Below are 13,524 nucleotides of genomic sequence, written 5' to 3'. Positions count from 1 at the left end.
ATAATATTCCCATTTTAAACAAAGATTCCTGAAATATTTATGTAAATACTTTTACTAGTTTGTCTCTTTGTGTATATATCAAAATTATTTTGCCATTTTGGCGTAAGACTAATTTTCACATCATTTAATGGCAAATTGGAAGTCAATATACACGTTCCAAATATTGTTTCTCGTTGTGCTTTATATATTGTTGCATTTGAAAAAAATTAATATGAGTTTCTACAACATAAAAATTCTTCTTTTAACCTGCTACACATTTAGGGAAAATAACAAAAGAACTGCAACACCCTCTTTACACCCCTGAAATGCCATGCCGAAGAACAATAATTTGTTCTTTCATACTCGACTTGCTTTCCTCGGACTGCAAACAGATCTGTTTGTTTCTCTCTGAATAGAAAGTGTTCCATATTTAGACAACAAGGACTCCAGGAAGTTCACAGCTTCTTCATCTGCCTCTGCAGTCATAACTTGAAGACTCCAAAATAATTTTCGTGCTTGTATTTCTCGTCGTATTGAATTTTTCCCGTGTCGGATATTTTCACTCGGAGTTCATCACCTTTCTCCAAATACACCACTCTCTGAAGAAAACTACTGTGAACAAAGGATGATTTGGTGCATTGGATTGACGTCGATTGTACAGATTTGTATTGGCTTGACATGTTTCGACTTTTTTCTATGGTATGCTTGATGTCCTTTAACTGCAAAAGTCTCCTTTTTTCTTCGTCGAGCTGAGAGTTGTATTTGAATGTAATACGACTGTATACATAGTAATATCCACTGGAAGGGATAATAATGGTTCCTCTTTCACTGTTAAAACTCAGGCCAGATGAAATGGGAGAAGAGCTGTCTTTATCTTTTTTCCATTGCTTCAGGAAGCAATCCGACCCATCTAAATTATAAATAAATCAATTAAAATGACTTTTCATTGAATCAGGCTTTGTACATGGAAATGCACATAACTAAAGGTTTTATTTTATACAATTAAACCAGAATCTACAGAAATAAGTAAAACATATTAGAGTTTCCCACCTTTTTGAGGCGTGCCTTCTGTCAAATGTAATACATCTAAAATTAAAAAAAAAAAAATAAAACATTATATAGCATAGAAAGAGCCAGGTTTGTATATTCTGTATACATCAAAATTATACGAAGAGCAATCGTTTATAAAACTTTTTTATCAAAATTATTTTTTAATCATATATTACCGTTGTACTCTCTTGGCTTCAGAAATTTGGCAATCGAATCGACCATTTGTTCCAGAGAACACATATCATTGCTGTCATAATTTGTAGCATTTAGTTTGTGCTTGAGGACAGAACACCGGATTTTGGTTTCTGGAACTTTCTGTGGGAGCTTTTCTAGTTGGAAGCGAGCTTCTGCCTTAGAGGGTTTTAAATCATTTTCTTCTCTTTGAGGATTTGAGAACACATTGTTCAGGTCTTTACTGTCATTTGAGAAACGCATGAAAAAGACCGCGAAGAAGATACACACGAGAAGGATGATGATGATGTTGACAACACACAACACGCAGAAATAAATCTTCAGTTTTGTGTAGGACTTGTAGAGATCATCTAGTTTCTGTTGGTTGCCACATTGCGTTAAGGCTGACACACAGCTCGGTGTTCTGTTCATTTTAGGGATAAGATCCGCCAGACTGTCCCGCGCCTCCTCGCTATAGTACCCCTGGCTGTATTCCGTGTCCCCCGACCCGTCGCTAGAGATCGAAAACTCCAGTCTCTTTCTCTTTGGTTCACCCTCTGTTTGTGGCGGATTCATGTTAAGTGCGAGATGACACAATATTTCCTTTCTATTGCGGTAGTGTAATTTGTGGTTATTCTAGAGTAAGTCTCGTCTCATTGAAGATTTAAATAACTCAGTGACGTGTGTGTAAAACCCTCTTGGCAACCTCTGACCGCAGTAAAGACCTTAGATCGGATATAGTGTTCCGGTAAAAGAATCCCTCGTCCATGAAAATGTTGAATCACCTTTAATAAAAGGAGAGTTCTGATTAGTGTAATTATACAAATAGTATAGCTTCCTAGTCTCTCAAAAATCCCAAGTCTGCACTTTCTTTTCACGATATCCACTACAGCTTGACGGAGAGAATGATAATTTTAACTATACAAAATATCACTGGCAACACTCCGTAGCCGAGATCACAGACTAATTAACATTTCTATCAAATTATCACTGATATTAACCTGCAGGTGAAAACCTTATCTGCCGCGATTTTAAAATGGCAACATTTCAACTGATAATGACGCCATGATCGTCTGCTTTTTTTGCATCGTTTACCAAAAATAATTTTGAACATTATGTATACAAGATTGATACTTTCGCAAAGATATACATTTCATACCTTACCTGAAAGATAAAAAATACAACGAAGTTATATACTGCAAAGATGAGCTTGTTGTTTCGTTTCTTATTCGAAGAAGACTGTTTATGTTTTTTCTAAAAGTATAAACTTTGAAATGGGAATAATAGGTCAAGGATTCTCAAGTGCACCGTGATTTATTTTAGTCTGCCTAAGAATTAAGTGATGTGATCGAGCGAGTTCTTAAGACGCCATTTTGTATGTTTGTACAGTTTATATTCAAATATCTTATCTTTTCTTTTTTTTTTTATCTCCCTGCATGGTGATATATGCATATTTTAACATGGTCCCACTGAATAACATTATCACTGCTGTGATAATACAAAATAGAAAAATTAAATAATCTTTCCCCGAAATGACGGCTAGAGAACAAAAGGGAAATCAAAATAAACAAAAGTACATGTACGTAGATGTGTACAACCCATGATGAATATTTGTTTTAATATAGATAGAATACAATACACAGTAATCAATGTAGGTCATTGATGGTACTTGTAAAGCCGACCTAGTAATACGACAAAGTAACGAGAGATTAGGATTTCCATAGCTTTTGAGGTCGTCATTTGAATACACTTAATGATTATATAAACTAAAAACAGGTACAAGAGAGCATGTCATCTTTTTATCGAGGGAATTACACAGATGATAGCTGTAGTTTACCATATATTGAAGAATAAAATTATTTCTTTCTTTTAAAATTTTTTGTCGCTTTTATTAGACGATGTCTTGATTTTGTGACATTTATTTAATGTTTTATGTAAATTTTATGTAAATTTTAAAAAGGAAGATACTGCCAATTTATGTTCGCTGATCATGATGACCGAAATCATGCAGTAATGTGTTGTTCAACATGTTCATGTACAGTCCTTTCGAAGACTAAACGAATACATAGTAGTAATTACACCAGATTTGATTGATTCTAATAAATCTTTAAAAATATATAAGAATTAAAATGTAAATGAAACTGCCTAAAATCGGGAAGATAACGAGCATAGGTTTTCTATGAAAAGAGAAAAAACTCGGAAAATATTTCCTGCTGATAAATCTAGTCCTTTCAAACATCTACAAGTCCACCCCACATCTCGAGTTTGTAATACTGGCGCTTGTTATAACAATCTCCTATTTTCCCCCTGTGCTTGTGTAATAAAAGAACAGCATTAAACATGCAACCAGAACACCGCAATCCTAGTATCGCACTTGCTCATCACAATTAATGATAAAATTACTGCAAAATTAAGTCATTTATATAAATGAAGCAAATTTATCCAAAAGCTTCTACGTTATAAAGTATGTAAAGAAGAAAACGCTCGTTGTGGCATTCAACTCGATATTTCGATATACCGACGACGCATTATCAACATTAACATTACAATACCGTATAAGTGGAAATTTTAGCGAGGCGCAAATTTAGCGATTTCTGCTTAAAAACTTGTATATTATTTTTAGCGATCTCTACTTATACGGTAGTTATCGACTCGATATATCCCAGTGAGGTTAAAATAAAAGGTACCACAGGGCTAGCTTTACGAATCTGTTTCACATATGGATATTTCAGTAGAAAAAGACGTTAATGGTAACTCTAACAACCATGCTTTATCCAACTTGATGACTTCAACTTTTCACTTACTTACTTTTCTTCCCTTACCCATGTAGTAGTAAACGTGTACCCTGATCACCTGCATATGGGTTTTATGTCTCAAAGTTGATTTGGTACGTAAGAGCATACTCAACGTTTGAACAATTATACTAAAATGAAGCAAGGTATTGACAATAAAGTCATACAATGATAACAACAATCTTGTTCAAAGTCTTCATTTCGCAAGTTTTAATATTATACTTTCATGTAAATTACTTGAATCTGATTCGTCGAGAAACATTTGATAAAAAACACTACTACCCGCTGAATAATGAAGCCACGCCCTCCTGCGGAGCAACAGTCAACATTGCTTGACGACGGGTGGTATTCCAAAAAATAGTGACTGCGCGGAATTTATGCGCGCACGGTTCACTGTGATACGTATTTGTATAAAACATTCAGTATAATATAATAAATATTGCATGTAGTTGAGTGTAACATTGAAAATTTTCACCCCTCGAAAACCATTGTCAACCTCGGCTGCGCCTCGGTTGACAATGGTTTTTTTGGGGTGAAAATTTTCAATGTTACACTCAACTACATGCAATATTTACATATATATTGTCAATACATTGATTTTTTTCAACGTACTCAACTTACTAGTTAAATGAAATGCTGACTAATGGTTTTCATACTTAATGTCGAGCCATGATTTATACACTGAATTGTCAACGCATCTTTCCGTTTTCTTTTATAACAAGGAGCACACGGTGGATGTGGAGAGTCGGCAGGGGATGCTTACTCTTCCATGGATCTGATCCTGATTTGTATTGTTTAAATGGACTTTGAGGATGAATTCTGTTTGTTGTCTCCCAATCCCATACCTTAGGTACGAAATAATACTTCCCTCATTGGGGGTTCTTCCTATACAGCATTAGTCGTTTTCTTTTGATGCCATGTTTGATATAAACATTTAGCCAAGGATCATATCAATCATTTTTTCATGTACTCTCTTGGAAACGGCATCGTGTTTTATAGAACGAGTTTTTAGTTTCACCAGCGTCTTTGGACAAACATATCTTTTAAAAATCATTTTTCATCTTTAATTGTTTTAGAGCATCTACACTTAGGAATTGTAAACAGTTTTTTGCGTAATAGCTTATTTCTTTTGTATACACCCTCGATTTTCCTGTATCCTAACTTAACAAAATAAGTAAAATAGCATGTGCTTTTATTGCCGCCTTAAACAATGTTGTTTTTTTTGTGGTATGCATAAATAGCACTTGGTAATATTTTTAACTGTTTGCCAGGAAAATATGACATTTCAAAAAATACCCGGTAGTTCAAAAATTACGCGGACTGTGTTATTATTTACTTTTATAGACGTCATATAGTTATGAAATTTCAGAGAAATATGTATCTTAAAGATTTCAATAAATTTTGGGCAAAATTTCTGTATTTTAGAAAAATTCTACTAAAATTATCGGTATGTTGATATCGCTGATGGAGAGGTACGGAGCACGAGAAAAAATTTGAAGCAAATGCATGCGGAATCCAAAATGTAACTCATTAATTTTCAATAATTGGCGATATTTTTCGACAATTTTCTCAAATGTATCTTTAAATTGTTCTGTTATTATGTATTTAGATTTCTGACATGATATTTGAAATACTAACAGAAATATAGTGATTTTTCTCTGATGCGATTCCCGTGAAAACGACTGTGAAAATGACGTCTCCTGAATTGACGGCGCACCATACTTTTGTTAAATTATGTGTAATACTCGAGATATCGCCAACATAGATCCAAAATATGCATAATAAAACATGTAGTAAACTAGGGTATTCGTGACATTCGTCCACAAATAGCTAATTGAAATTTTAGACCGTTAGACCTCTGTAAAAAGGCTATACTGGAGGACAGGAAGTAGATTATCGACGAAAACTTTATCCGGGCTGTGAAGAACGTGATTGAGCGTGACCAATGTCACGCTATATCTCATAAATACCTGCAGTTTTTGGTTTTAAAACAAAGAAAAAAAAGAATATTCTTTACTTGTTTAATAGATTTTAAGCTTGACAAGAAATGGTGTTTGGATGTTGAGTAGATAAGGTAACTCAAACTGTACAGGTACTCTTTGGAAAATGTTGAGAAAATGAAAGCTCAATCACATATTTTTTATAATGCCTGTGACGTCGAAGATTTTGCTGCTCCGTGACTTAATGATATGTCCTGAAAAATCACTCAAAATTGATACAAATTTACAACATTTTGATATGAAATTTTGAAGACCATATAAGTAAAGATTCTTTTATATTATGTGTGAAATTTTGCCCGATTATGTCGTCAAATATTTTTTCTATGCAACAAGTCCGCGTAATTTTTGAACGGCCCTCGTATATCATGGCGTTAGACGAACATAATAAAATTTAAAAAAAAGGAACTTTTGATTCAATCCTTTATTGCTATACTGGTATCTTTTCGATGAAGAATAGGCAAGTTCTTTAGATACAATTGTATTTTTTTGTATATTTAAGATAATAACATGTACTTGAATTTGTGTATTCATTATTGTCATATCTACAAACGAGTATATAAATATTATACTGGTTTTACGATTTGAATGTCATTTTTCGATTCATGAAGGGTACTTTAATTATTATTTGTTCTCTTAAATAAAGAGAAGAAGCTCCTACTGAAATCATCGAGAATAAGTTTTCTTGAAAATTTGCTTGAAAAACCTACTTACACCATACATGTACCTATCTGTTTATCCAAATGGCCAAAAAGTTACAAAGAAATTGATTATTTCAACATTTTATAAGCATAATGAGAATAGAAAAGCTCTACTTTCGTTTCCGTTTTTAGGAATTTTCTTTTCTGTACAAGATATTTTTAAAAAACCAATGAAATTTTTTTTCTACATTCTTTTTATACCTAAAGGTGATTTTTTAAAAAATTGCGAATAGGTACAATGACTTTTGTTTTCAAATTCCAGTACTATTGGTTTTGAAGCATCGGGAATTCGCAATTATAACGAATAAATTCATTGGTGTAACGTGAAAGATTAAATTTGTTTTCATTGTTCCCCGCTTTCGCGAAAGCGAGAGGACATTAAATCTCATTAGCCGTCTGTCTGTCCGTCTGTCACAAAAACTTTAACCTTACCCATAACTTTTGATTTAGTGGAGCTATGACTTTCATATTTCATATGTGTATTCCTTGTGACAAAACCTTTCTTTGGGTACCACCAAATTTGACCCTTTGACCTTGACCTTGGAGTTTGACCCATTTTTACACAAAAATTTTAAATCTTGACTTTGGCCATAACTTTTGAACGGTATATTCTAAGGCTTTTATATTTCACATATGCATTCTTTGTGGCAAGACCTTTCATTGGATATCAACAATTTTGGAGATTTACGTACTAACCTTTACTTTTAAACGGTAAGAGCTAGGGCCTTCAAACTTCACATATGTAATCCTTGTAAGAAGTCTTTTTTATGGGATAACAAGAACTTTGACCTTCTGACCTTGACCTTGGAGTTTGGCCCATTTTTTAAAAACTTTGACCTTGGCTAGATTTTTGAACGGCTAGGGCAAGGGCTTTCATACTTCAAATATTAAATCCTTGTGACAAGTCCTTTCATTGGATATCAAGCACTTACACCCTTTGACCTTGACCTTTGGGTTTGTCTAACTTTTTAAAAACTTAAACTTTGGCAATAACTTTTGAATGGTAAGGGCTAGGACTTTCATATTTTACATAAGTAATCCTTGTGAGAAGACCTTTCATTGGATACCAAGAACTTTGACCCTTTTACCTTGACCTTGGAGTTTGACCTACTTTTTAAAATTTGGGTACCGGTATATTTAATTTGCATTTAGGAAAAGTTTAATCTTCGCTTTGTTGCCATACGGGGTCATCAGTGTTTCACAAACGCATTTTGTTCCTTATAACTTTTGATTGAGAAGAGATAGGGCTTTCATATGCCTTGACCTTCACGATTGACCTTATTTTTTTTTTAAAAGAATCAACTTTGGTGATAATTTCTAAATGACATATAATATGGCGTTCATATTTGACATCTCACCCACAAAGACACCGAAAGCGGGGGACCACAATTCTTTAAATTTGCTTGTTTAACTTTGGGTCTAAATGAAAATTAGTAGTAGAGCTCACTCATTCAGTACGAAATGTAGTATGGAACAACTCACTAGTTCTTTTTTTCTTAAATCTGTATTCTACGGATACCTTTGCTGATAATTATGTTGATTGATGATAAAGTTGTTTTACTTTAGCAAGATGTTTTTATTCTCCTCAGATTTAAATATACCATATACAAAATTCTGATATATGACTAAATTTAAGAAATATAAATTTTTAACCGAAAAAGCTGCAAATGAAACAATAAAATAGAGTTTACAAAGTTATATTTGCTTTTTCTTCAATTAGCCACATTGATGTTGCATCAATTTTGCAAAAGTTTGAATGCATGCCCTTGTATATGAATATTCATACAAAACACTGTTGTAAACAGTTTTATTATTCGAGGTAGCATAGAAAGAAATCTCACAAGTAAGTAAAATAATCTTAAATACGTAACTGAAAAATAATAAAAAAAACCCGTCAACAATGAATAATAACAACACCCAAAGTACAAAGAAATCATAGTTTGAACATGCCAAAATAATTCTCGGTGGTATCACTTATGTCATATTGAACTTTTCCAGCTCTAGACACTGTGACTTTTAACTCTTCGCCTTTTCGAAATTTTGCGACCCTCTGTATTAAGCTGTGAGTCTTCATGCCTGAGCTGGTCATGGAGGTCACTGTCACAAATTTCTGAAAACTTTGATTGGTTGGTCGGATTCTGACTGAATGCTTAATGGCTGTTTGTCGTGACCCCGTTCTTGTGACGTCAGATGAAAAGGTCAATCGACAGTATAAGAAATAGTAACCATCAGAAGGAATGACGATGGACGAATTTGTCACGTGGTACACAACTGAGGAACCTGTGTTTTTGTCCCGGGTCCATTCTGCGACTGTATATTCTAAATGTTCTGTAATTAGAATAAGACGACGTCAACTAACGTTGAAAATAATGATTAAAATAGTACCTCACAAAAAATAGAACTTGACAGAGTCCAATATAACATCCCGTTTCCAGTTATGATTCATCTCTGTGTGTCAAAGTGACTACTTTTCTCGGAAAACCTAGACTACAAAAGTGGAAATAACATAGTCCTAATTTATAAAACATTTCTTACAATTATTCATTTCAGAGAAACTTGGATTTAAATCTACCACAGGCAATCCTTCCCTTTCTAAGGAAAAATTCTCCAAATCATATGTTATTTTCAATATTTTTGATATTTCCAAAAATCAATATGAAATTGAAATGCCATACCTATAATGAATCATAACCGTCATAAAACACCTTTCAAAGTAAAGATATTTAAGATTCTAGTACATGTAATAGTTCAACAGGACTTCTTTACTCCTCATGAAATATTAACAAGCAGTGATGGAGAAATAAATACTAATAGACAGTATCTAATACTATGTATCTAATGGTAGATTTCAGAGACCTCGTCCACTGAATATATTGGAATTCCCCGTAGCAATTATTGATATTTACAAATCTGCTTTTGTATTCAAAACCTGCTATATAAAAAGAAGACTAACTTTTGTTCTGTCATTCACTTCAATATATACTGATATATCGCCGACGTATAATCAATTAACAATAAATATTTTCTTTCCCATGATGATATATTATTATGCTTCCTGTCAGTTTGTCTCTATATAACCCATACCCTACTATTCTCGCATAGTGGTCTAAGGATTTATATAGCGTAAACATACTATGCCGAAATAGTGCACGATAAAATTCAACAATGCACACGCAGGGGATCGAACTCACAACCATGAGATTGTCAGTCCGATGCCTTATCGATTACGCCACAGAGACGATCACTAATTCCTTTAATTTTATTAAATATATAACCTCAATTTATACAATTGACACAAGAAGGAAAAAGTAGACAAATATTATTTGAAAACAGTTATATTATTTTAAGGGACCTTAGATTAATGTATACAACAAAGTTTCAAACTAATTACATACAGATCGTTAGATGAACTGATTTCATAGGGTCATTAAAACGCTTTTTTATATGACGCTTGATTGAAGGATGTAAAAGAAAATTATCAATGAGAATCGACGTCTGCAAACAAACAACAATATAATAACAAAACAGAAAATAAAGATAAGTTGGTTTGGGACAGAAAATTCCGACTTATTTAGAGAAAATACCAAGTAACTAAAATAACTAAGCATGCAACCAATTTTAGCATGAAGATTTTCAATGAGTTCTTGCAAGTGCGCTGTGTTAGCACCGATATTTTCAGGAAAAAGTCAAATGGATTGCCGCATAAATAATTACAACAGTCAGCATAATAATAACAATAGTGTTGCATTATGCATTATGCATGTACTATGCCTAAATAGTAGGCAGGGTTTGACACATAGTGCACTCGCCTCCGGCTCGTGCACCTTGTTACAAACCCTGCCTACTATTTAGGAATAGTACATGCATAATGCAACACTATTATATAAATATAACCATTGAATTCCAATTGAAAGACACCATAGATTTTAACTTCTTTCTTTTCAGATTGGGATTTTTAATAGTGAAAGATATTAATGACAACTGAACTTTATTTGAACGTGATGACTTCCACTTTGTGGATTTTATCTTCCAATTTATTCCATATGTAAGTGCATGATCTACTTAGGAACAATGTCCAAAATCGACACAGGCTATTGAAAAATAAGCTGAAGCTACAAAGTTTTCAACCATGAAGACAACATTTTGAATATTCTATGATCGAAACGATGAAATTAATGACCTTGTTTGCAAATATAATCTGTCGTCAAGTCAAATGTTATGTTGGTGGGATCATATATCATTGATTTATCTTAATTTTCATAATAGCTTTAAAGCTATTTTTCAAATAACTTTAAAGTAATGATGCAATAATGCAATGTGTGAAGCACTGTGAAAAAAAATGCTAAATGTATTTAACTGTGTATATTTACCATTCCTGTCCTCCTCAGGTATACCACCAATTAAATGTATAACATCTGAAAAATCATAGAGTAATGCATTAAAGTTTGAAGCCAATGAAATTTTATTTGTGAGTTTTAAATACAATCTGTAAAACAAAACAAAATCAATAAATACCTCTATATTCTGTGGGTTTCACAAACTGGAAAAGAGGAATTGACAGAAGTTAAGTAAAACATTACCTATTGTCTATTAACCAAATATAAATGGTAAATCATGCAGAGATACGATCAACTAATTTACCTTGATTACAGCATCAATCAAATCCTCAAAAGAACATCTACCATCAGGGTCCACGTCCGTGGCGTTAAGTTTATATCTTAGAGATGCACAGTTCACACCTTCCGGTAATTCTTTAGAGATTTTGGTCCTAAACAATCGCTCTGTCTTTTCACCTGTGGGTATGTTTTCTTTAACTTCCATCAGACGGGAATTGTTCTTATTCATATCATGTTGGTTCAAATTACGCGAGAAAGAGATGTATGCAAGAACACTAATCGCCACCATTAAGAAAATATTCGCAACCACCAGTACATAAAAATATATTCTTAGTTTTATATTCGATCTGTATAAGTCCTTTGCCAGAAATTCGTTCTGTATAAAAGAGGCCTCGGTTACACAACTAGAATTGCGATGCATGCGTTTTGGAAATAGCTGAGTTGTTGAGGAGGACCCCTGTATCCCCCTCTCTGCATCGACTTCTAACCTTAACATGATTCCGTGAAATACGCCATGTCATGAAATAATTCAAAATATACCATCTCATCTAAATATAGTACCCAACTATATGTAACACTTCTCGATGCATTTCCCCCTAATGAAACTAATTTTGACGTTAGAATGAAATTTCCGCTTTAGCTGGTAATAACAAAATCTTCCTTTTAAGGCTGCAAAAGTTAAGTATAGTACTCATTAACATACGAGCTATTGGTCGACCTACCTGAACAATGTACAGTTTCCGTTTTCAAGACATGAGCATGTATTTCAAGCGCCCTGAGAGCTTTAACGTGATTGGTTTATTGGATACACAACACAAAACCACGTGTTTTCTGCTGTTATGGTTTTTCACATTTGTTTACTTTCGTTTTAAAACTTTGTGTTTTAAAACATGAATAATTTATTCATCTCCTACTAGGTAATATGTATATAAGCCATAAAACTAGGATATGTTATACTTAATATTCTAATAACAGATACATTGTTCGAAAATCTCCAGTTACAAACCGATGTAATTTACAAAACAACACAATTTTTATTTAAAATCAAGTACTTCATTTGATATAATTTTACTTCTAGATAAACTTTTTGTTTAAAGCGATATTGCTGCAGTTTGTACTTCACTATCTAACAGATTAAATATTGATTAAGTGTCAACAAATGAACGATACCTTGTATGCAAACATTTGTCGGTAGGTTCATGAGTTTAATGTATTCGTTTGTATTGCAAATTGTGGTTTCATAACAGTGATAACAAAATTATTATAATGTTTTAACGAGACAGACAGACAGACATTCTTTATTTTCTCTATAATATAAAGATTGGAAAAACACTTAACGCCACCAGTGCATATACGTTGATAATATACGTATATGTACAAGTGCAGTGAACAAAAGAGTTCATCATCTTTTTTCACAATAAAACTTGTAAGAGTTTTTATCTTTAACTATAAAAGAATTTTCATGCGATGCCGGTGGATACCGACAATAAAATGGTGGTCCATTCCTCTTCTGGGATAGTTCCATCTTATCTTTCTATTACTTGCACCAATGATATACAGAATTAAATTGACAGTGGATGCTGTAATGAGTTGATTAAGATGCATCTAGTTATGTACGTTTTCCTGTATACAGAACACAGATATTTAGAGAGAAATATCAGTCATAAAAAGATTCCATACTGTAAATTAAATGTTTATCTCGTGAATTTGATTTTCTAGCAAATCAACAAGAGAGTTTGCTCGCCAATGTAAAATTATATTTTTATTAGCTTTGAATACATACAGCTACAATTCGAATTCATAAAATTTTGTCTCGAATTTAAAAACTAATAATTAGATATCTGGCAAAAATAAGGAGTTCCGAAAATTTGGTGAGCTACCATATTCTATTATTTTGCAATAGTCTTTGTCCTTGGCTGTTATTTCTATCTTTTTTCTCCCTTTAAGTTTTTCACAACTTTGGTAGGTGTCATAAAGTGAAATACGGAACAAAGAACTCTTTCTTAGTGATCATAGTGATATTATGCAATGATAAATTATTTAATAGATCGAACATGTATGCCATATTCTTTTGATCATTATGAATCCTTGAATCCTTGCATTATTATGTCCATGTCTTCTTTTTCGTGACTTCACCTGGGCACAACAGATTTCATTTGTTCTGGATCAGGTAAGATTAAACCAATGCAAGCAGCGTGAGAGCTCAGGTAGAAGTTTT

At 33.1% G+C, this 13,524-nt stretch overlaps 2 protein-coding genes across 5 annotated transcripts; both read right to left on the bottom strand.

Moving 5' to 3' along the window:
• Positions 1–297: 297 nt before the first annotated feature.
• LOC134259441 (uncharacterized) lies at positions 298–12,148 on the bottom strand. 4 transcript variants are annotated; one of them, XM_062742025.1, is made up of 4 exons: positions 12,029–12,148; positions 1,206–1,985; positions 1,030–1,065; positions 298–889 (listed from the first exon to the last, which is right to left on the bottom strand). In XM_062742025.1, the coding sequence occupies exons 2-4, from the start codon at positions 1,774–1,776 to the stop codon at positions 462–464; spliced, it is 1,035 nt and encodes a 344-aa protein (XP_062598009.1). In that variant the 5' UTR covers positions 1,777–1,985; positions 12,029–12,148; the 3' UTR covers positions 298–461. The 4 variants fall into 4 exon arrangements, with proteins under 4 accessions (XP_062598009.1, XP_062598011.1, XP_062598010.1 ...); XM_062742027.1 differs by lacking the exon at positions 12,029–12,148 and adding an exon at positions 6,704–6,797; XM_062742026.1 differs by lacking the exon at positions 12,029–12,148 and adding an exon at positions 2,365–2,459.
• LOC134259442 (uncharacterized) lies at positions 8,483–12,022 on the bottom strand. Its single transcript, XM_062742028.1, has 4 exons — positions 11,332–12,022; positions 11,206–11,230; positions 11,061–11,105; positions 8,483–9,018 (listed from the first exon to the last, which is right to left on the bottom strand). Exons 1-4 carry the CDS (start codon positions 11,800–11,802, stop codon positions 8,624–8,626), a joined length of 936 nt encoding a protein of 311 aa, XP_062598012.1. The 5' UTR covers positions 11,803–12,022; the 3' UTR covers positions 8,483–8,623.
• Positions 12,149–13,524: the final 1,376 nt, after the last annotated feature.

The sequence above is a fragment of the Saccostrea cucullata genome, unplaced genomic scaffold (assembly GCF_032062105.1).
Source record: "Saccostrea cucullata isolate Sc308-1 unplaced genomic scaffold, CSIRO_AGI_Scuc_v1 ctg4646, whole genome shotgun sequence".
Classification (NCBI taxonomy): Eukaryota; Metazoa; Mollusca; class Bivalvia; order Ostreida; family Ostreidae; genus Saccostrea; species Saccostrea cuccullata.
Note: the sequence above shows the minus strand (reverse complement) of the source record. Positions and strands in the feature narration are given on the sequence as shown.

Bases quoted from the DNA above. Each gene is read 5' to 3' on its own strand.
- LOC134259441 (XM_062742025.1), bottom strand. From the start codon at position 1,776: ATGAATCCGCCACAAACAGAGGGTGAACCAAAGAGAAAGAGACTGGAG. The intron at 1,066-1,205 runs GTAATATATGAT...TTTTAATTTTAG, and splicing joins GAAGCCAAGAGAGTACAACG to ATGTATTACATTTGACAGAA. The intron at 890-1,029 runs GTGGGAAACTCT...TTTATAATTTAG, and splicing joins AGAAGGCACGCCTCAAAAAG to ATGGGTCGGATTGCTTCCTG.
- LOC134259442 (XM_062742028.1), bottom strand. From the start codon at position 11,802: ATGTTAAGGTTAGAAGTCGATGCAGAGAGGGGGATACAGGGGTCCTCC. The intron at 11,231-11,331 runs GTAAATTAGTTG...CCTCTTTTCCAG, and splicing joins TGATTGATGCTGTAATCAAG to TTTGTGAAACCCACAGAATA. The intron at 11,106-11,205 runs GTATTTATTGAT...ATGATTTTTCAG, and splicing joins GAAACCCACAGAATATAGAG to ATGTTATACATTTAATTGGT.